Source organism: Anabrus simplex, chromosome 2 (assembly GCF_040414725.1).
Source record: "Anabrus simplex isolate iqAnaSimp1 chromosome 2, ASM4041472v1, whole genome shotgun sequence".
In the NCBI taxonomy this organism is placed as follows: domain Eukaryota; kingdom Metazoa; phylum Arthropoda; class Insecta; order Orthoptera; family Tettigoniidae; genus Anabrus; species Anabrus simplex.
Genome location: NC_090266.1, coordinates 1099846583 through 1099871699, shown reverse-complemented (window position 1 = coordinate 1099871699; position 25117 = coordinate 1099846583). Strand labels below are relative to the sequence as shown.

General features: G+C 41.2%; 1 protein-coding gene across 1 annotated transcript in view; it reads left to right on the top strand.

Annotated features, from left to right (window-relative positions):
- Positions 1-25117, top strand: part of tfc (triforce) — a 581513-nt gene that overhangs the window by 248257 nt on the left and 308139 nt on the right. Inside the window, exon 2 of the mRNA XM_067139696.2 lies at positions 21948-22199. Within this exon, the coding sequence (XP_066995797.1) occupies positions 21948-22199 (252 nt within the window). The remainder of the gene's footprint in view (positions 1-21947; positions 22200-25117) is intronic.

Here is a 25117-nt window from a genome sequence, read left to right as displayed (position 1 = left end):
ATGGTGCTTGTCATCCACGATTTCCGGCGTTGCTTTCGTACGTGACCGGTAATGAATTTACACCCGTAAAACAACGAGGCTTCGCCGATTTTCTGATCACCAGAAGTTTGTTTTTCATTTCCTGTCATACTAGCTCCCAGCATCACTGCAACCCTTTCTTTATTTGTTAAGTATTCCTCACAAACTACAAATGCTGTATTGCACACTTGATGATGTACAAAATTCGAGTTACAGAGTATTTTTCCTTCAAGGGAGGAAACGTTTGCTTGGAGAAATCGAGAAATTCGTGTAACCAAATTTCGAGTAATGTAGAAATAAATATTCGTGAAGAATAGGACAAACGTCCGGGAAATTGAAGTTACTTCGAGATACTGAAAATTTGAGTAATGGAGGTTCCAGATATCGAGGTTCGGCTGTATAAACGAAAAGTTGGAACATAAATGTACGCACAGAATGACAATTTCATTCTATAAAGTAGACATCGTCAAAATCCGCAAATCAGTTTAAAAATATTTAAACCGAGCTCGATAGCTGCAGTCGCTTAAGTACGGCCAGTATCCAGTATTCGGGAGATAGTAGGTTCGAATCCCACTGTCGGCAGCCCTGAAAATGGTTTTCCGTGGTTTCCCATTTTCACACCAGGCAAATGCTGGGGCTGTACCTTAATTAAGGCCATGGCCGCTTCCTTCCCACTCCTAGCCCTTTCCTGTCTCATCGTCGCCGTAAGACCTATCTGTGTAGGTGCGACGTAAAAACAACTAGCAAAAAAAAAAAAGAAATTAAAGATCATGTTATCGAATATGTACAAGTTTCGTATACAGGTGCGCTTACGAAATGTAAAAAGTGTATCTCCATCTTCTTACTTTCATCTCATGGCAACTATGACGAAAGGAGATTATCCGGTTAGACTGACGAGTAATTGTTCGCGTACAAACCGAGCGAGTTGGTTACGTGATACGGTTCGTATAGGGGTAAGTTTGCATTGGGGAGATTGTGGGTTCGATTAGTACCGTTCGCAGCAGTCCTGAAGATGGTTTTCTGTGGTATCTCATTTCCAGATCACAAACACTTAAGCTGTTAATCATTAAGGCCGTGGACCGGGCGAGTTGGCCGTGCGGTTAGGGGCGCGCGGCTGTGAGCTTGCATCCGGGAGATAGTGGGTTCGAACCCCGCTGTTGGCAGCCCTGAAGATGGTTTTCCGTGATTTCCCATTTTCACACCAGGAAAATGCTGGGGCTATACCTTAATTCAGGCCACGGCCACTTCCTTCCCACTCCTAGGCCTTTCCTATCCCATCGTCGCCATAAGACCTATATGTGTCGGTGCGACGTAAAGCTACTAACAAAAGAAAAAAACATTAAGGCCACGGTTTCTATCTCGCCAGTCCTAACCCTTTTCCATCCAAAAGTCACCAAAAGTCTGTACGTTATTGTGGCGTTAAACCGATAATAATAATAATAATAATAATAATAATAATAATAATAATAATAATAATAATGTTTTACGTCCCACTAACAACTTTTTGACGGGTTTTGGAGACGCCGAGGTGCCGAAATGTAGTCCCGTAGGAGTTCTTTTACATGCCAGTAAATCTACAGACATGGAGCTCACGTATTTGAGCACCTTCAAATACCACCGGACTGAGCCAGGATCTAAGCTGAATTGAGCAAGAATCATAATAGGAAGGTTCAAATGTAAGACAAATTTTAATACTTTTCTCGTTGTCTGTTGCTCAAATCGAGAAATATCCCTATACATTCCTAGGAGCATCGCATTTGGTGTCACCTCGCAGACTGCGAACATTTGAAATTCGCTCTATATTAACAGTAATTAGAATAACTAACTTCTACTTCTAACTACTTTTATGGTTTTGGAAGATACTGATTTGTCGAAATTGATCATGTGGGAGTTCCTTTACGTGCCGATGAATCTATAGACACGAGGGTCGTGCGTTGAAGCACTATACAATACCACCGGACTGAGCTGGAATCGAACCCGCTAACTTGCTCTCAGAAGACCAACTCTTTACCCTCCGACACACTCAGCCCGACCACCCTTAATTCGGAGTACCTTTGCTACAATTCGGAGACAGACTATGCTGCATGTTGTTCGACCACGGCCTGACGTAGCCTGATAGCTTTAGTTTTGATGGACGTGTTCTGCATGTTACTATTGCAGCGTAGGTAAAAGTTGTGGACTGGAATTCATGAGGTCGAGGGTTTAAACACAAACTAGCTCTTTTTCTTTTAACAGAGAGAAAATACTATTGCTGCTGTCACCTTCATGACTGGTTTAGTAATTAAAACCAAGTTCGGGCATTTATTGTTCTATGACTTTATCGTCTGTATGACATTATGGCTGTAAATAGGAAGAACAATTATTTTATTCTCAACAAAAAATATATTTCGTGGCATAAACAAAAAACCCACTTTACTGGTGTCTGTCTTAGAAAAGTCAAACTTAAAAGTTCAAAAGAAAGCCGCGATCAATATTTATTCCATCTACCTCCTAACTCAGATTACGTCTGGCAGTCCAGTGGGTATGGAGTCAACTAGTCTTTTCGAATAGGCTAACGACTATTCTCAGCCACGGTATCCTAGGCATCCTGGACAAGATTCCTAAGAATGGGATTGGGCTATCATTCATTCATACATTTATTTATTTGTATGGTAATAACAATGGTGAACGTCTAACGTCACCTCACAGTATTACAAGCAATACAATTGGTGGAAGAAATTTTAGATACGGGCCTATACTTTGCCCGAGAAGTGTTCTGTTCACCCACCGCCAGTAACCTGATACACATTTACGCGTAAGCTCCATTCCTTTAGATAGTTATATGAGTATTGGAAACTAGTTATATTGCTGATACTATTTTGTACAGGAAAGAACGTAAGAATGCGGATATCAGGATCTGACCGGCACACTGTTCGAGGTCAAGCGGTCGACTGATTGCTGTAGCGACAAGTCTGGGCGAGACATTCTTATCATATTGTCTTACTATAGCTTTGGTCTGTGCTTTTTTTTCCTAAAAATAGGCCATAGAATTTTTAATGAAGGTCTTCTAAATGTCAAATGTTCGTACAGATATATACTTCCTTTGAGATTTTCCACCTTCGCAAACGAGCGCGCGTAGTCGCGCCCTGTGACGAGACGAATAGCCTCTAATAATGAGATTCTGTGGGGGGGGGGGGGGGGGTGATTTTGTAAAAATATATATACATACACAACTGCAGCGCGTTCGGATAGATTCCAATACTTCTAAAGTCCTTAACTTGTCTCAATAATTGTTTTATCACAATACCTAAAGTTTATTGGATACTAGTCTCTAAAAAGTTCCTGTCTTCCAAAATTTGTTTTAATCCGAGCAACATTATGGGCTGCGTTTGCGAACGAACCGAATGATTTCTTCGTTTGGCATAGTTATACAGTAGCATGTACGTACTAAAAATCGGAACTTGAGAGAAATATGACAGTTGGCGAGACGGACTGAGTGGCCCAGATGGTAGGGCCCTAGTCTTCTGAGCATAAGTTGGCGGGTTCGATCCAGGCTCAATACAGTGGCATTTAAAGGTGCTCAAATAAGCCAGCCTCCTGTCAGTAGATTTACTGGCACGTAAAAAGCCTCCTGCGGGACAAAATTCTATCACCTCTGCGTATTTGAAATCCGTAAAAGAAGTTAGTTGGACGTTAAACCGATATTATTATTACTACAATTTGCCAAAGAAGTGACAGGAAAGAATGTTATATCAGGCTCTTGTTAATATGTTAAATAGAAATAGAAAGTTTCTTATTTATGACGATGTGGTTTCTCCCTTTCCATAACTTGGCAATTATTTGCAGTAACACTCCCCCGTTGCTAATCTTAATTTTGCTCTGAACTACAGTATCAGAGCTAATACGCATAACATTTGATGGATTTCAAAGTGGAAAAATCACAGTTGCCGCTACTGGGAAAACTGATGTTGTTTTTTAATATATAAGTTATATGGCATCAACGAAGATCTGGTAGTTTACTGATTATATACTAAAATATCAGCTTAAAACTGAGGAAACAATTAGTTACGACATATGTCGTCTGGAGCGTATTTCTGTACGGAAGTGAGACTTGGATACTAGGGGTGGCAGAGAGGAAGAAGCCTTTGAACGAATACTGAAAATTCCGTGGACAGATAGTCACTAATGTGGAAGTAATGGAAAGAGTTGAGCTTGTCAATGAATACGAGGGAAGGAAGAAATGCATGGATTGGACATACAATCAGAAATGAGAGTTTACTTAGCCTTCAACCAAGCTCAGAACATTTTAAGCAAGCCTCGGACCTAAGGGAGTAATGGAGTCCCACTCCCGTTTGACAGGCGAGGGACTCCTTGGAAACAACTTGGCGAACGAAATGGAATTCGATGGGGGGCTATCAATGTTAATGGGGCTTATGGAAGAAAGAAAGTAGAACTGGCTGAGTCAGCAAAGAGGATGCATCAGGATGTGCTAGGAGTAAGTGATATTCGGGTAAGGGGAGATAACGAGGAAGAGATAGATTATAAAGTGTACTCGACGGATGTTAGAAAGGGAAGGGCAGAGTCTGGGGTAGGGCTCTTTATCAGGAATACCATTGCACGCAACATAGTTTCTGTTAGGCACGTAAATGAGCGAATAATGTGGGTAGATTTGTCAGTTGGAGGAATTAGGACAAGAATTCTGTCCGTGTATTCACCATGTGAGGGTGCAGATGAGGATGAAGTTGACAAGTTTTATGAAGCATTGAGTGACATCGTGGTCAGGGTCAACAGCAAGGATAGAATAGTGCTAATGGGCGATTTCAATGCGAGAGTTGGGAATAGAACTGAAGGATACGAAAGGGTGATTGGTAAATGTGGGGAAGATATGGAAGCTAATGGGAATGGAAAGCGTTTGCTGGACTTCTGTTCTAGTATGGGTTTAGCTGTTACGAATACATGTTTCAAGCATAAGGCTATTACCGCTACACATGGGAGGCTAGGGGTACCAGATCCATAATAGACTATATCTTAACAGACTTTGAATTCAGGAAATCTGTTAGGAATGTACGAGTTTTTCGCGGATTTTTCGATGATACAGACCACTATCTGATCTGTAGTGAACTAAGTATATCTAGACCTAGGGCAGAGAAAGTGAAATCTGTCTGCAAACGAATAAGGGTTGAAAATCTCCAGGACGAGGAAATTAGACAGAAGTACATGGATTAGATTAGTGAGAAGTTGTTGTTGCTACGGGCTTTACGTCGCACCGACACAGATAGGTCTTATGGCGACGATGGGATAGGATAGGCCTAGGAGTTGGAAGGAATCGGCCGTGGCCTTAATTAAGGTACAGCCCCAGCATTTGCCTGGTGTGAAAATGGGAAACCACGAAAAACCATTTTCAGGGCTGCCGACAGTGGGATTCGAACCTACTATCTCCCGGATGCAAGCTCACAGCCGCGCGCCTCTACGCGCACGGCCAACTCGCCCGGTTAGTGAGAAGTTTCGAACAGTAGACAGTAAGCAGGTTCCGGATATAGAAAATGAATGGGTGGCATACAGGGATGCTGTAGTAGAAACAGCAAGGGAATGCCTAGGAACAACTGTGTGTAAAGATGGGAAAAGGCGAACATCTTGGTGGAATGATGAAGTTAGAGCAGCCTGTAAACGTAAAAAGAAGGCTTATCAGAAATGGCTCCAAGCAAGGCCCGAGGCAGACAGGATTTGTACGTAGATGAAAGAAACAGAGCGAAACAAATAGTTGTTGAATCCAGAAGGAAGTCGTGGGAAGATTTTGGTAATAACCTGGAAAGGCTAGGTCTGGCAGCAAGGAAGCCTTTATGGACAGTAATAAAGAATCTTCGGAAAGGAGGGAAAAAGGAAATGAACAGTGTTTTGAGTAATTCAGGTGAACTCATAATAGATCCCAGGGAATCACTGGAGAGGTGGAGGGAATATTTTGAACATCTTATCAATGTAAAAGGAAATCATCCTGGTGGTGTTGTGAACAGCCATACTCATGGGGAGGAGGAAAATGGTGTTGGTGAAATTATGCTTGAGGAAATGGAAAGGATGGTAAATAAACTCCATTGCCATAAAGCAGCAGGAATAGATGAAATTAGACCTGAAATGGTGAAGTATAGTGGGAAGGCAGGGATGAAATGGCTTCATAGAGTAGTAAGATTAGCATGGAGAGTTGGTAAGGTACCTTCAGATTGGACAAATTGCACCTATCTATAAGCAAGGGAACAGGAAGGATTGCAACAACTATCGAGGTATCTCATTGATTAGTATACCAGGCAAAGTATTCACTGGCATCTTGGGAGGGTGCGATCAGTGGTTGAGGGGAAGTTGGATGAAAACCAGTGTGGTTTCAGACCACAGAGAGGCTGTCAGGAACAGATTTTCAGTATGCGCCAGGTAATTGAAAAATGCTTCGAGAGGAATAGGCAGTTGTGTTTATGTTTCGTAGATCTAGAGAAAGCATATGACAGGGTACCGAGGGAAAAGATGTTCACCATACTGGGGGACTATGGAATTAAAGGTAGATTATTAAAATCAATCAAAGGTATTTATGTTGACAATTGGGCTTCAGTGAGAATTGATAGTAGAACGAGTTCTTGGTTCAGGGTACTTACAGGGATTAGACAAGGCTGTAATCTTTCACCTTTGCTGTTCGTAGTTTGCATGGATCATCTGCTGAAAGGTATAAAATAGCAGGGAGGAATTCAGTTAGGTGGAAATGTAGTAAGCAGTTTGGCCTATGCTGACGACTTGGTCATAATGGTAGACTGTGCCGAAAGCCTGCAGTCTAATATCTTGGAACTTGAAAATAGGTGCAATGAGTATGGTATGAAAATTAGCCTCTCTAAGACTAAATTGATGTCAGTAGGTAAGAAATTCAACAGAAATGAATGTCAGATTGGTGATACAAAGCTAGAACAGGTCGACAATTTCAAGTATTTAGGTTGTGTGTTCTCCCAGGATTGTAATATAGTAAGTGAGATTGAATCAAGGTGTAGTAAAGCTAATGTAGTGAGCTCGCAGTTGCGATCAGCAGTATTCTGTAAGAAGGAAGTCAGCTCCCAGACGAAACTATCTTTACATCGGTCTGTTTTCAGACTAACTTTGCTTTACGGGAGCGAAAGCTGGGTGGACTCAGGATATCTTATTCATAAGTTAGAAGTAACAGACATGAAAGTAGCAAGAATGATTGCTGGTACAAACAGGTGGGAATAATGGCAGGAGGGTACTCGGAATGAGGAGATAAAGGCTAATTTAGGAATGAACTCTATGTATGAATCTGTACGCATAAATCGGCTTCGGTGGTGGGGTCATGTGAGGCGAATGGATGAGGATAGGTTACCTAGGAGAATAATGGACCCTGCTATAGAGGGTAAGAGAAGTAGAGGGAGACCAAGACGACGATGGTTAGACTCGGTTTCTAACGATTTAAATATAAGAGTATAGAACTAAATGAGGCCACAACACTAGTTGCAAATCGAAGATTGTGGCGACGTTTGGTAAATTCACAGAGGCTTGCAGACTGAACGCTGAAAGGCATAACAGTCTATAATGATAATGTATGTATGTATGTATGTATGTATGTATGTATGTATGTATGTATGTATGTATTATTCATCCTGGAGGGTTCTGTGGATGGGAGAAATTGTAGATCAGCTGGTGGGGGAGCTGAAGAGAATGACACAAAACCGGAACCTTTCGAGAGCTGCTGCCCACCAGCTTTAGGGTTGTAAACTTTAGTACTATTGTACCCATGACAGCAGATTGTAAAATGCAAAACATAGTAATTCTTTTATCGATGTAATAACAGATGTGTTCATAGCAGCATTGACAGTTCAGGAATTATAACAGATAAAATTTTGTCCAGATTAGAACTTTTACATACCTACCCCGTTAATACAGGCGAATTCACTATCATACCTACAGAAGAGAAGTGGACACTAATCGAAAATTATTTACATTACAATTTAGTGAAGCTTGTTCGTGTCTGACAGGTTGTAGTAGTATGTAGTGTTACCTTGTAGTTTCACGTGACTGTAGATATCGTGACCATACCCACGGGACCTTCTCTTTTACATGGAATCCCAACCAAAGGTTCCACTTCAAAATTCTCGTATTCTTCAGCCGTTATTCAGACCATGTCCCCTCTTGCGGTAAACCTTTGACGAAGTCACTAGCCTGTCACACCTACTGTTCATGGTTAAGTTCCTACATTTTATCATCAATAAAATTTCCAGGTGCTCCATAAAAAAGTATCGACAGTTAACAATTAGTAGTACTGTTATAAGACCATACTCAAGGACAGAATTTCAAAACATTGTCATAATTAGCGATCTGGTTAAACACTTTTAATCACTCATGTTAACTTTATAACAATTTATCTTTTAATAACTTAATCTTTCTTTCTTTCTTTCTTTCTTTCTTTCTTTCTTTCTTTCTTTCTTTCTTTTCTTCCATCCTTTTTCATTATGTAGCTTTGAGAATGTTACATTTAGTTTTGCCATGCACTAATCATATTTACTTTTATTGTTTACTTTTCTCCAGTCTCTTTTAAGGATGTATAATAACTAGAGAATATATTGATCGAATTACGGATGATACAACGAATTACATTCTAACTTTACTGCAAATTAGTAGCAAAACTGATTCCATGATAGGGGTATTTGATACGTCCATAGAAACGCCCATGAGCAGTGGCGTATCTAAAGTGAGGCCTGTAGAACATGTGCCTTTGGTGCCATTACCGAAGAGTGGAGTTCATGGACACCAAAATAAGTTGTGTTTTGTTGATGAACGTCAATTTTTAGAAAATGTAGTAAGAAATGAAGCCAAAATCGAACGAAGAGAAGAAATGAGACATTGGTTGTAACTGATGGTCGTCTGCAGCGTGACTAGACCAACAGACTGGCACGATATCTCTGTGTTCTAGACTCGTCGAGCGACGATGACACGATGAGGAGACAACTGTATCTGTTGGGCATCAGCGCTTTTGTTTTCTAGAAGTTTCAAGAAGACTGTAATATACTTTCTGTGAAAGTAATTCCTTTATGCAGAAGAATATACTTGTACTTCCACTGTAAAGTCTACCAAGTTTGATATCGACAGTTATATTAATTGTATTACAGCCGTCTAACGTCGAAATAACACTCGTAGGTTCTCGGCGACGCTGGGACGAAAGAAGTCCAGGACTGGGGAGGTGACATTGTGACAGAATACGCTTCCTCTTTTCCCTATCTGCAGTGGCATAGGAAACAGGATTTAATAATCCGAAATCACATGGAAAGATGAGTGTTCATGGAAGTGCGAAGCCATGTCGCGCTTCACACACATTGGAAAGAAAGCAAAAAAATAGAGGATTAATTGACGAAGAAGCAAGGGAAAAGGAAAAATGGCATGAAATCTTGAGGAGAATCTTTCACTGCGTAAACTCCTTATGATACGAAACCTGCCCCTACGGGGGCACAGGGAGTCACTTCAGACGATCGATTGATTCTATCATTAAAGTACACCTAGCTCAAGGAAAATGTCTAGATTAAGAGAAGAGTTCTGAATGAATGTTATGAATATTATGTATGTTCAACTCGATTCCTGGGTAGGCTTACCGTGAGGTTCACGAAAATTGTTTCTGATAAAGAGAACGGTATGTGTTAGTGTTTTCCTTTGTTTCATTGAACTAAAATGTAAGAGGATGCACAATACTTAGTAGAGTTATCCCTATGAACATAGAGGGGGACGAAATAGATATAATATTCGGTTTCCGGTCCCAGGGCTACAATAACACTGTTGTGATAATAGGATTAGACGGAGTGTAAGGGTTAAGTTCAGAAACAGTGAAGCTTATCAGCAAGTACAGTGAAGAGATTCTTCCGAATTTTCGGTCATGATATTGATGATAAGAACGAGAAAAAATAAACAAGAAGTGACACAGAAAGCTATATTCAAACTTTTGAATGGCCGAATTTTAACTTTTGATTTTGGAACAACGAGGCTCTGGATCAGAAAATAATTCCCACGATATCACTCTCGGTCTGAAAGGTTTCGGAGATCATTTTACACTGAAACAGAAGCTTTACTCAAAGGCTCACCAGATGAAGGATTCGCTCTCTGTCAAACATGAAATGTTTTTCTTTTCAATTTTGCTTTACGTCGCACTGACACAGATAGGTCTTATGGCGACGATGTGATAGGAAAGGCCTGGAGTTGGAAGGAAGCGGCCGTGGCCTGAATTATGGTACAGCCCCGGCATTTGCCTGGTGTGAAAATGGGAAACCACGGAAAACCATCTTCAAGACTGCCGACAGTGGGACTCGAACCCACTATCTCCCGATTACTGGATACTGGCGCACTTAAGCGACTGCAGCTATCGAGTTCGGTCATGAAATGTTTGAGGTTGAAGGACGTTGGAGACGAATGTCATAATTACCTGGTGAGATCTCCACACGCACAGATTAAGCACTAGACAATTGGAGAAATTCGTGAGCATATAATTCGACCTCTTCATAAAAAATTGACAAAAGGAAAGATCATAATTCAAAACTTGAGTTCCTTGTAGACTTCTAGATATCAGCTCACCTGTGTTATGGTGATGTCAATAGTGACTTAAAGAGCAAGTGCAAATGTACGAGTGAAAGCTACAGTTGTTATATTGTTGGGCTGCAGATGTTAAAAAAAAGTTAGAATTTCAAAATATTGCTTTCGACTGACATTGAGAATATATAAAGACCTGAAGGGCTTCTCGATTCCATCGTGCAGTGTGGAGATGAGGACGTTATCACCAAAGTGTGCAACGTGATTGAAACAACACTAACCATTTCAGTGTTTTACCGTCAGTTGAGAGAGATCATCTGACAAGTTTATTCTCAATCTTTCCTACTTACGATCATGGATGAGTCGCGGATGGACCTTACTCCATAAAATAAGGAGGTAACTGTAAAGGACCAACTCGCAGGATAACATACACAAGTTTGAAGTAATGAAGTCAAGAAATATATAATTCCAGTCGGTTGGTTTCTGGTGGAAAATGTATATTTTGAACAGTGACGTTTCTTCTCGCTTTTCTCTAGAGTCAGATTCGTGTTTAACGAACAGGTAGAAAATGCAATATGAAATTCGAATGAAACGAAGTGACAGAGGGAACAACTTCTGAGTTTGCCCTAGACCAGTGATGGCAAATCTTTGACACGCGTGCCACTAGGCGACACGCAAACACGACTTCTGTAGTACTACGCACAACATAATAACGTATTTTAATGTGTTTAACATGTAATAAACAGGTCGAAAATCTACCAACATTACGCTTTTATAAAGATGTACGTCACAATTAATTCTATGCCCACATTTTTTTTTACAAATTATATTAGGTTAAAGCAAATAAGGTTTTTCTTAAAATTTACCGGTTTTTATAATGTAATTTTCAGTGATGTTTGCAAAATAAAATCATGAAATATTTAGTCGAATGCAAACTAATACCTAAATGAAGTCAAATGAGGGGCGTTTCATTGTGATTTTAAAGGAAAATAACCGATGGCACACTAGACAGTAAAACGTAATAAACAAAACCTTAATTGACACGCTAGTCGGTAAAGGTTTGCCATCGCTGCCCTAGACCGTGTTACACCTATGATTATTGAAAAGTTCGATCAGAAGTGAATCTAAATCTTATTTTTTTAACATCATTATTCACCTCCCATTTCCTTCCATTAACAGCGAGGGAAGTGATTACTTGGATAACCTTTACATACTTTCTGTCAAAAATGTAAGTGCGCATACATGTATTCTGTTGATTGCAATTCTTCCACACAACAATCTATAATAGTTGTAAAATCCACATATCTTTTGCTCCCAAATTCTTATTACTTAATTGATTCTTTTCAGAATAATAGCTGAATGTTTTATTGATGGGTATTCATTTACTTCAGTAACTGGTGGAAACTGTTTTTAAAATGTTCATGTTCTTACTGTGTGTGCTTTATTATGAACATACAGAAAATAATGCAAGGAAGTTCTGTTACTTTCTATCACCAAATAATACCAAGGAAATACTTATATTTCTTACTATGCTGTCAATATCTTACATTTTCTTTATTTTCTTCCTCTCATTCTTCTTTATACTGTGCTTAAATCTGTGTGTGCTTTCAAATACCGATTTATGTTTTGTTCAGATTTATTTTTGTATTGGGGTGTATTGTGTGGTGTTGAAAAGTTTCAATGTGAATAAATTTGTGCAAACTCAGTTTATTTCACTAGACAGAAATTCACAATCTATTGAATAAATTAAGGAATTAATTAATGATTTTAATGCTCAATAAAATTAAAAACACTGTAAATAAATATATATATTAGTAATTTAAATAATATATAATAAATAAAATGAATAAATAAATACTTTTCTTAAATGCTATTTGTCATGTCTTCCTTTGGTAGTAATTAAGAACTGACCAAAGACAATAAACATCTTTCTATTCAGCAACAGAATCGTGAAGTAGGCAAGTACGGGTGCACAGTCATCAGAACGAAGAACTAGACTAATCTTCTAAGTAGGAGGCCAGCCTCAAATGACTGTTCTGCCAGCACATTTACTCTTTGTAGGATGTACGTATCTCAGAGCCATGTCTTCAAATTTGGAGCAGAATAGAAAATTATTCCTTAAATCTTTAAAATAAAGTTCGTAGAGCATTTCCCTTTCCTTACTATAGTAATGATATTTTTTGCCGGGCGAGTTGGCCGTGCGGTTAGGGGCGCGCAGCTGTGAGCTTGCATCCGGGAGATAGTGGGTTCGAACCCCACTGCCGGCAGCCCTGAAGATGGTTTGTAGTGGTTTCCCATTTTCACACCAAGCAAATGCTGGGGCTGTACCTTAATTGAGGCCACGGTCACTTCCTTCCCACTCCTAGGCCTGTCCTTTCCCATCGTCGTCATAAGACCTATCTGTGTCGGTGCGACGTAAAGCCAATTGTAAAAAAAAGGATAATGTTTTTACAGTATATTAGCATTTAAACGAGGTGTCATAGAATTTAAATTTTGTGAACGAGGCGTTTCTTAGAAGATACATAGAGTAAGTTGTGTGATAGGACTGAATACTACACATTGTATGGCAATTACAACATGGCTCTGTTTGCGGGCAAATACCAGATAGCAAAATATACAATGTCTTTAATTTTAAAATGGTACTTTTAGTGTCTTATAATATTCAAGATCCTTCGTTAACGTCTCCGCTTTTTCATTTCTCATCGTGTATCGCGATGGTGGTTTAAGTCCAGTTGAATGGTTGCATCGTTCGGATGATCGCCAATTTTACTCCAAACTTTGCCAAGGAATTTAATCCCCTACCACATAACGTAACTAAAGAAAAACAGTCACGTAAAAGTCGTAGACCGGTTACTTAGACATAAGTAGACTTCCTAAATAAAGATACGCTTTCTCATATTTTATTCCCTTTTGACTCAGCAATATAGAATATCCACTTTATGTTAATAGCTATATTGAGTTAACGGATATATCGTGAACATGGACAACCACTCACTTACCGTAGGTATTAATTGCATCATAATTACAAGCATATCTCAGATGGAGAAGCACATAAAAGATCCGAGTGAGGTCCATAATGGAGTCCTAGCCTGGAAAATAACAATTACCCTTCTGTCTGGGAATTAATCCTCAAATATTCTCACTATTATTGTTGCTGGGCTAAGAGGCTCAGACAACAGGGTGCTGGGATTCTAAGCCCAAGATGGCGGGTTCGATCCGAGCTCAGGCCGATGGTGTTTGAAAGTGTTCGAATACGCCAACCTCGTGTCGGTATATTTTCTAGCACGTAAATTAACTCCTACGGTACAACATTCCGGCACTTTGGCTTCTCTGAAATTGGACCTAAAAACGATATTATTATTAGGGGGAAGAGAGATTTATTAAAGAAATAAATCATCCGTCCTCCAATGACGGTGACCATTTGGATCTGGAACACAGTTTCATTTTCAATTTCAACGGAGTTTTAAAATATCAGTTTAATCGTTGAAGCTGTTATCTTCTTTTTCCCCGGGGTTAGTGCGGGAGAAATGTCAGTCACGTTCTCAGCTACAGATGGAAGTGAATGATTTGCAGAGAGTCCCTCAGTATCAGTATTACTATTTTTTCTAACTCGCAGAATGGAACTTACAAGTTTTGTAGGAAGTTCGATGTCTGATTAGGGAGGACGCCTCTTGCTCCGATTAGCAGGCCTCTGGCAATCCACCGATCGATAGGTATTTTATACTTAGATGAAAGGTAAGCCAAGCATGGAACATAACTAGCTTGCTTTTCTAGGTCCACATCCCGAGCCTGGTCCAGGCCCCTTTCAAAGCAAATGGTGGGATCTAAGACCATCGCTTTAATGTCCTCTCTAATTATGGCTACGATGTCCGCCCTCCGATTAGAGTCATCGTTAGAGACGTAGCGAACCTCCTCGTGCACCTCCCATCCACGCTGTCTCAAGCCTTGAGCGATCGACGATCTCACACGGTGGTGGCGGTGGTTGCGCATTAGTTCAGTGCTCCGGCAGAATCCCAGCACATGTCCAAGGGTTTCTGTCTCATTGCAGCCATCTTGGCGGCAACGGGTTGTGTTGAATGACCTACCGGGAACCGACCTGACTGCGGTGAGGTTGCATGTCATCTTCACTGCATTTATGTATTCGGAGGAGGACAGAGGTGATTTATGAATCATCAAGGAGTTTGCTTTCGGGCAGTCTGAATATAACACTACTCCTTTTCGTTTATGTGGTAGCTGGCACCACGACTAAAAGGATCGATTTCTCATAATTTCACGAAGTTTTCTTCCGTCAATCTTTGGGGGGGAGACTTTCTTTTTTTATGTCAAGTCTGTGGAGTGCCATATCTTGTTCTTCAGGTAACTTCCTTACGTATGGTAGGTGAACGTCCTAAACATGGAATAAGCGATTACAAATATTGTAATGCTGTATATTAGCTTCCCATTCTGCGCAATTGTTCCCATCCTTCTGACCTTTCTGGCACTATACAGCATTGAATTTGGAGTATCGCCGGGCTGAGTGGCTCAGACGGTTCAGGCGCTGGCCTTCTGACCCTAACTTGGCAGGTTCGATCCTGGCTCAGTCCGGTGGTATTTGAAGGTGCTCAAATACGTCAGCCTCGTGTCGGTAGATTTACTGGCACGTAAAAGAACTCCTGCGGGATTAAATTCTGGCACCTCGGCGTCTCCGAAAACCGTAAAAGAGTAGTTACTGGGACGTAAAACAAATAAGAAATAACATTATTATTATTATTATTATTATTATTATTATTATTAATAATAATTTGAAGTATCCTCAGGCAGCATCATTATTTCTTTTAGAGAACTTCTTATAATTTTGTCCAGATCTTTAAGAAAAGTGTTCGATAGTTGTCAGTGGGGCACATTGTAGAGGATAGATCAAACCCGACCAAACAAACTCGTTGATGATAATAATAATAATAATAATAATAATAATAATAATAATAATAATAATAATAATAATAAAACTCGCGGTTTTACCCACTTACACACGTACTCTTATACACATTAACTCATTCGAAGCTAAAAGTGGGATAGCACATTGCGCAGTGTATCTTTCTTCCATTCCAAACCCGTAAAACGTGAAGTGATATTTACTATCCTAGGTAACACTTACCGAGCTCGATGGTTACAGTCACTTAAGTGCGGCCAGTATCCAGTATTCGGGAGAGAGTGGGTTCGAACCCCACCGTCGGAAGCCCTGAAGATGGTTTTCCGTGGTTTCCCATTTTCACACCAGGCAAATGCTGGGGCTGTAACACGGCTGATTCCTTTCCAACTCTAGCCTTTTCTTGTACCATCGTCGCCATAAGACCTATCTGTGTCGGTGAGACGTAAAGCAGCTCGTAAGAAAAGGTAACTTCTAGTGTAAGTATCACAGCGCACTTTCCCCGTCTTCGTCATAGTTTCTGTGAAATAGGAGCTACTTTCGGGTCCCAATATCTGAATATAAAGAAACATTCGTAGGATATTAGCAATGAGGATGGTTTTAGGCAATTTTGAATTTCCGGTTCAGTTCTGTTTTTTCGTGGCTTTGTGAGCGTTGTATTTTGATGATGAGGTATATGTTTAGTATATGTTAGCCTAGATGGGGTGTTTATAGTGTCCCCAACATACATGCAACTCCCACACCACATACAACATTATCCTCCGCTACAATAGCACTCAGTATCCTAATCACCATAGATGTCGCCCACCCTCAACGGAGGGTCTGCCTTACAAGGACTGCACCAGGCGAGAAATAGCCATACTAAATAAATAAATAAATGAATAAATAAATAAATATCTGCCATGAATAGGAATTTTATTTGTTCGTACTTCCTACAATGATAGCCTGCCTAAACCTAGCAAAGTATCCCAAAACAATGTGTATGTTAAGATATGAGAAAAACAGTTAAATGCTCCATGGAGCTCTCTTCGTGATAAGCTTCCCCATAATATTACTGATCATTTGTACGGATACTTGGATGGCAAGAATCAGAATATGTATTCTTGAGAACGTACACACGTCTTTTTAATTACTTTTTTTATTGTTCCTCTTGCTCCGATGGAAAGTTCCACAACCCATATATTGAAAATGGCGTATACTTCCGAATGGTTGGTCCGTGTACGGATCGTTTCTCCGCCTCGACCTCTCCTGGATGACCTCACACCTAATGATGGTACCCAATATACACGCGGAATCCTTTTCTCCGTCGATAGCAATTATATCTATTCACCGGTCGCTTCCACCGTCAGCAATACACGCAATACAGTCTACCTCTTCATGTACCTCATAATATTTATGAAAGAATGTTACTGCAATTCTAGATCTTATTATATGAGTCTGACATTCCTAAGCTAGTCCTCCCGTGGACATGAAGCGAGAACGTGAGCTCACTGCAGTATCTGCAGTAGACTCCGTCCCAATTTCGTCCAAAAATGGACTGACACAGGAACCACGTCATGTTGCATTTTCAAAGCTTCTTTCCATTCAGATCCGGAGAGTCCAATTTAGAGTGACAATCCACCGGTTGGCCCATGTGTATTTCTGATAGAGGATGGCTCCCTTATCGCGTGTACTGAGTCCACACCTCTTGTACTTTTGACATTCCTCTAAATTTCCTTGCAGTAAGATCTTAGAGTTGCGAGTTCCCATCTACAGCTTCCTGTCGGGTTGACCTCATTTCGATTTCCAACTTTAACCAGGGTGGTGTGAAATTCTAATATGAAGACTGGAACTAGCAACATTGTAAGCCTTCTAACTCTCTAATTTACCCAGCAAATAATCGTTTCAGATATTGCAGAAGAGTAAACCTTATTACAAGAGCCCGGATTTTTATGCATTAATAGGTTAGAATGCAAACTTACTGAAGCGAGTAGCAAGTATAGTCTACCTTCACAACTACTATGCTATGGGGTTTGCATAAACATTAGGGGTAGGGCTTATCAGAACCCTAATAATTTATGTTGCTTTTGCTACATTATGGAAGAGCGGGTGGCCGACACTTCCTACTAACCAAACTAGTTTACAATCTAACCTGTTACTGCATAAACATCCGGGATTTACCTATTACATTTAAGCATCAACATGTAATTCAGCTCTATAAACACTGCGGTATTTTGTGAAATCCCGAAAGTAGTGCCACGAAGTGAAACTTCCAAAAGCAACTTTTTCAATTGGTAAATTAGGTCTTAATTTCTTAATTTTAAGCTACAGAATCATTATCCCGACTCCTTGGTTAAATGGTCAGCGCACTGCCCTGCAATTCAGATGGTCCTGGGCTCGATTACGGCCGGCTTGGGGATTTTAATTGCTTCTGATTAATTCTTCTTGTTCGGGGAATGGGTGTTAGTGTCTGTCCCAACTCTCTCCTCTTCACATTCAGAAAACACACCACATTACCAACCACCACAGAAACTCTCAGTAGTGATTATATCCCACCATATAGGGTTGGCCGTAAAACATGGCCAAATCCAAATGTATGACACAGCCCGAACCCGCGACCGCGCAGGTGTAGGAAGGTGGTAGATGAAGAAGAAGCATTATCTTTCTCTGAAAACTAAAATTTGAAGTTGGTATAACTCTCATAAGTAGGTCAACTGTGTTGGGGCGGTGCAAAGTAAAAGACTTAATACGATCTATTACCGACCGTTTCTTACATCCACTGATCTCTTTGAAAGTTACCAGTGCAGCGGTGATTCTACTATTCAGATGCATGTTACTCGTTATTGGGAAGTAGTATTTGTTTCCGAGAACTTCCATTCTTACGGTACTCAAACTACTCGTTTATCTTATTCTGGAACATGTTAGATAAGTCAAACGTGAAATTTTCTAACATTCATGCTTTCGATAGAAGACCTCTCATTTGTCTTTAATCGTAGCTTATTTTCACTAGGTATACTTTTCGTAGATTTCTTTGAGAGAACAGGTGAAAACGATATATCAGAGTGGTCCCAGAGTATAGGGCAAAATATTTTCTCATCTCTATTACTTTTGTTTTCAGGATAGATAAATGGCGCTCGTGAAAATGCCCAGTTAGAATTCTCTCCTTTACTGCTTAACCTCAGGTGAGTGGAATAGTTTCCTTCCCCCGGTGCTAGTAGTTGCGAGTTCGTTCACAGCCATTGAGAGGTGCTAACGAAAGGTGTTCCAGCGCCCCAATTCAAGGAGAAACAGGTAAGAGTAAACGTCTAACGAGCCTTACAGATAGGACCACACCGTCCTCCATCTTTAGCGCTGCACATTACTTCCAAAAGCAAACCCTTATTTTCCTGGGGATGAAATTCCTCTAAAATCATGAGTGATAAGTTTTAATTCCCGTTATTGGTACATTACAGGATATCTCATATAAACTAAGACCGAACGCACGGTGTTTGTACTCTGCGCTACGGCAGCTGCCTCAGCCGAACTTACATCGCGTGCGGCCGCGCTACTTTAAGCGTGTATACAATCTTATATGAAATCTTACCTTATAAAGATGCCGGAAGTGTCGTCCTTCTTTGGTTATCTCTTCTTCTTAAGACGTCGTCTCCAAACGGAGGTAGACGATCCACACGGCCAGCTCTGATCTTGACGTTGCAGCCATGCCATGTGAATTTATTGGAATATCTCTCAGGATCTTTAATGCAGTGGTTTCCCGTTGCTTTCGGCATCCTAATGCCGTTGACCAAACTGGTTCCTTCGCCTTTGGGAACAATTTCTTGTCCCCAGGACAATAGAGTGCCCTTACCCATACCAGCTCATCCACTCTCAAAGAGACTGTTGGCACTTGGTATAGGGGATCTCCTTATACCGGGAGATAATCGGTCCCTTCATTCGTTAGCCGCCTGCATACAAAATATAATTTTTATATGCAGTCGTTGCCCCCTCTCTACCACGGGGAGGATTTCACCGTCATTGAAACAAGGACCAAATGGCATTTCCTTGTATCTCTGGTTCTTTAGAGAGGTCTTTGGTTATACAGGCATTGTATCTGGTAACCACATTCTGGCTGACGTGAGTGAGTTCTGCCACTGTAATGTTACTGGTTTCATTCGCAGTGCGTTTTCTCAGTTCCTCCAATGCATGAGGATTTGTTCGATACACTTTTTCTTTCAATTTAGCCCACAAGTAAGAATCACACACTGTTAGATCTGGAGAACGAGGGGGAAACAGACCAGCACTGATCACTCTGTCTGCAAACACTTCAGAGATTGTAAGAAGGGAATCTTCCGCTGTATAAGAAGGGGCTGAATCTTGTTGAAACCCCCCCATGCGATTCTTTTTCTTCCATTAACCGATGGAAGAATGGCGTCAAAATGTCATCTTGGTACCTCTCTGCATTTACTGTCGTCTCGAAAAAAATAGGCCAAATTATTCGTCTTGAACTAACAGCACAACAAACACCAATCTTCCTATCATAATGAGAGACTTCATAAACACTATCAGGACTTTCTGCACACCAATAGCGAGAGTTATGACTGTTCAAACGACCATTAAGATGAAACCAGAACTTTCACATACGAAAATACGGCGTTGCCATGGTAGTTGTCTCACCATGTTAACAGCTGTGATTCAGACTGGCGGCTGATGTTTGCCAGGTCAAACACGTGCAGGCTGCTTGCAAGGACAAGAACTACTCGCGCGCCTCCCATACTTCAGCTTACGTCTGGGAGAGTAAAAATGCCGCTCCGACGGTCTTAGTTTACATGAAAGACCCTGCAGATGCAATTATGCGGCATATCGGGAAAGGAAGAGACCACCCGTAACGAATTTTCCGTGAGGTTTTCTTTCGCATGGTCTCAGGAGAGGCCTGGTGGTCTGTTTTTTTAGTAGACGTCCTACAGATGACCTGCAGGTCTGTAAGAATGGGTCCCTACCTAAGATGATTTATAATGTTGAAGACATCACAAAAACCCTGTCCCCGAGTCAGATGGATTAACCAATTAAGGTTAAAATCCCCGACCCTGACGGGAATCTACCCTGGAGCCCCTTGGTCCCAAGGCCAGCATGTTAAGTTTTTGCCATGGTGCTGGGCATGGAGTTGAGTAAGCTGTATATGATTAGTGTGCCTTCACCTTTCCATCGATGGCGCAACTGTGTAGTGATACGACTATCTTTAATTTGCTCCGTATCTACATCCGCTAGGTCAGGTACGTCGTACTCGCCAGCTCTTTATGAAGTAATATAATCTGCATCTCTTAAGTGTCCATTGTGGTTTAACTGTGATCTACCGAGCTCGATAGCTGCAGTCGCTTAAGTGCGGCCAGTATCCAGTATTCGGGAGATAGTAGGTTCGAAGCCCACTGTCGGCAGCCCTGAAAATGGTTTTCCGTGGTTTCCCATTTTCACACCAGGCAAATACTGGGGCTGTATCTTAATTAAGGCCACGGCCGCTTCCTTCCCACTCCTAGCCCTTCCTTGTCCCATCGTCGCCATAAGACCTATCGGTGTCAGTGCGACGTAAAGCAACTAGCAAAAATGTATTAATAACTATGATCATCTGATTTTATTGCGAGAGGCACGCACTTGGCTGGAGTGAGTAAGAATAAAGACAGCAAAGAAGTACACTTAGGATAGCCACTGAAATCACTGCGATTAGGAACTGAACTGCTCAACTTTGGCTTCTCCGTCCTCGTATATTCTGTGTACTCGGCTAGTATCACGTAGAAAGAATCAGCAGATATTGTAGACGTTCTGCGTGCAGTATATAGTCACATGATGTAGTCATCTTACTGTAAACTCTTGTACTCTCCTCAAGAGGTAGATTACGACTGTTTGACTACTATTAATAAAAATGAGAACGGTTTAGTTTTAAATTGTAATGTTTATATCGACACTGTAGTGATGACCTGCTAAAGTATTGCTACCGGTAGAATATTGTACATGTTTAGTAGTAAATGTCAAAAGACCCTACAAATTGGTACAGAATTGGCTATCCTGATTGAGGACATTTCCATTTACTTTCCAGTCTAGGATCATTCTTGAAGTTTTCAAACTTACCTTGATATTCTCCTAAATGATGTAGCTCTGCAGCCTGGTCCCCACTTGACAAATGACACCTTCCGCCAAATGTAACACTAACAAACTTATGTATCTACGGTAGTAAACAGAATTAGACTAAGACAGATGTATTAAACTTCTCACAGTTAAAGCTATTATCCATTGATACAGAACATTCATTTTGAAAATACTTATTTTGCCAAGTATTTACCGAAGTAATAACTTCTGTATCGAAAATGAATGTCGATCGGTCATGTATCATGCTTATAAGCTTAATTTTCAAAGAACGATTCACTGCTTGTTCTAGAATTTGTGTAGGAAAATAATCGTTCTTTTTAATATTATGTCGACCGATTGGGGACCGCCGCTGCGGAGCTGAGGGCAGACTGTAGGTGACGCTGGTTTCTGTGGCCCGCAGGTGAGATCGCCCGACAGAACCACATAACGCAACAGATCCTGGCCCAGTACTTGCAGAGACGACTTTTTCCCCACCTCACCACCTCAACTACAACCACGGCTAGGACCGACATCCAGGAGGATGAGGAACCAGAACCAGAGTCAGAGGAGGAAACAGACCTCGGCCGACCTCCTGAGGATGTGTACCGGACGACCGAGAACCTGGAGTCCGTGGAGTCGGAGCACGTGGACAACGTGTACTTGACTTCCCAAGGTGCTTTGGGTTCAGTAGTGTTGTGGTGAAGGCTCGGTGGAGGGGGACTTGTTTCTCTGTCTTTTGAAGTACCTATCTTTAAGACCACCTATCCGTAGAATACTTCTGCATGAAACTTGGTGTCTGTCAAATTTTACGTGGATGCTGTGAAATCTTGGTGATGCTTTAACTGTTCAGATGACGAACAAGATAAAATTATGGGTCGTACACTAGCATAATGGACATTTCCTCGGTGATCGTCTTGACTTATTATTACTTTCTGCTTCTTTGCCTTACAGGACGTCAATGAATCTTCAAACGATCATTTTCTTCATTATTTGGTCAATATGTATTCACACCCGCGTCTGTGTGAGGAGCATGGTTGTTCAAATCCTGGCGTTTGAAAGTCAACCTGGCAGCTTCTATGCTGTTTTTATCTAGGTTGCTTAAAGTTGCTAAATGGGAAAAAACCTCTACAGGTTAACCCAAAAAAACTCTCCAGGACAAAACCATGACACCCAGAAACTCCGTCATCCGAATTCTTGTGATATTGAAAATATTTCTTTTGAAACTCTGTTCGCTATTTTATATGTGTCCTCTCTCCTGTCGTATAGACTGATTCATTTTCTTATGCCTAACTTAACCTGACCCCATGGCACTACAGCCCTGAAGGGTCTTGGCCTACCAAATGACCGCTTTTCAGCCCGAAGGCGTGTGTTAAGCATGACGAATCCTCTCGGCCGTTATTCTCGGCTTTCTAGAGCGGGTTTCTTATGCCTACCTACCTATATGCCGGGAAATGACTGCAGAACTAGCAACTCGCAGGGAGAATTTGCTGACTTGTTGTACCAAGACTTCAGGTCAATAGGTCAGCAGGAGAAACATGACCCAAACACGCGCAAGGTGGGAAAGAAGCTTTTTCCCAACCCCACATGACTCCATATACTGACAGTCAGATGGAGGGGACAGTAAAGGAGAGAAGAGTCCTTACAGGCTAAACGCACGTGACTGCCCCTGTCATCTTTCCCTCCCTCTCTACTAACCCTCTGGACAGAGGCTAGGCGCATCGCCTTTTTTTGGACATGTCCTGCCTGCTATTCTGTATCAGTACGTGTCCTGTTCCTCAAGAGGTTATTCTCTTATAAATGTTGCCAGGATAAGGAAGAAATGTAGATAATTACCGAACTGTGATTCAGATAACCCAGAGTACACAGCTCCTTTACTGATGGATCGATGTTAGAGCCGTGCAGTCTCATAACACGTTCGATGGAAGTTTCAGGAAGCCAAGGTTGAATAGATATTGCCAGAAAAGGTGACTTATTGGTGTACCCTTTGAAGACATTTGAGCATCTGGGTGCAATGAATATCCTCAGTTTTGTTTCTTTAAGCAAGCTTATAGTTTTGATGTAATTGTTGATATTGTGAACTTCTAGGTTTTAGCGTGGAATGCAAACTGCAAGGATATGACTTTTCATTTCCAACATCTCACATTCATTGGTCGGCTTTTGATCCACAACCGCCTTGGTGAGAAGTCAGCGACGACAATGCCACTCGGCTATCATGCTCTTTTTTTTGTCCCCCTCCTCGCACTTTTTCAATATTCATTCGACTTTGAAGTATTATGCCTTCATATATTCAAAATGGATGAAACACCACAGTGACACAGATAATCAAACGGTAAGAACAAACGGCCAACGGCCGTAGCCATGTTGAAACACCGGATCGCGTGAGATCTCCAAAGTTAAGCAACATTGGGCGTGGTCAGGAGTTGGATGGGTTGCCACGCGCTGTTGGTGGGGGGTAAGGGAATGCAGGAGCGGAAAGGAACTGGCCACCCTACCGCACGTAAACTCCGGCTCAGGAATACCACTGCGGAGGTTCGGACCTGCCTTCGGGCAGAATAACCCCTACCTACCTAAGAACAAACGCATACACGCAGTTTATACGCACGGGGCTGAGGAACGCATTCTCCCTCTCACAAAATATGAAAAATTTGACGATAACACATTGTTCCATATATGGTCATCAGTGTAGTAGTTTCTTGGTAGAGGGTTGGACCATCGTTGTTAACAGTCTGGATGCTAACTATGTCTCCTGTCAGACTGATACCTTGTGTAGTTTCGATGTCTGTATTAACATACAAATTAACCGGTACTAGGATTAGGGTGGTAGTACCAGTGATTCCTACGTTCGGTACCTTCCTGCCATTTTCCTGAAGTATGCAATTACTCCTAGGATGGCCAACGTTGGTACATAAAGCAACTTCTCATCTCTGCTCCAGGGACTAAGAGTATTTCGTTCCAGGTCCACAAACTGGTCAAATTATCGTGCCAAGTAGATATTCGAACTCAGGCCACCTAGGTAGGAAGTGCACATACAGCCACTTAAGTATCTAAGCCAGTTAAGGCGACTGCTAAATTGGCAGACGGTCTATAGATACTGAAGTTTCACACGGTCAGCATCACGAGATCCTCAACCGTATTATTTGGCTTTCATGGCCGGGCCCACTGGCTCTCATATAAGGCAGATACTCACTTAATCTCATGAGTCTGAGTGAACATAATTCCACTCCTTACTCCACCATTAAATTTTGAAATAACGATAATAATATGTCCGGCTCCATGGTTGCTTGCTGATGCTTGTTGTTTAAAGGGGCCTAACTTCTAGGTCATCGGCCCAACCTAAGTTTTTAATCGTAAACGGTTAATTCCCTTGACACGCAGACTGGGTGTTTGTGTTGTCCCCAATAGTCGTGGAATTTGTACACCATACACAACACTCCATCTTAATAGCCCGTAGTGTCTCATTCACAGAAGGAGCTACCCACCCTCATCGGAGGGTAGCATTACAACGGCTGCATACCGCTGTAATAGCTAAACGAATTATTATTATTATTATTATTATTATTATTATTATTATTATTATTATTATTATTATAC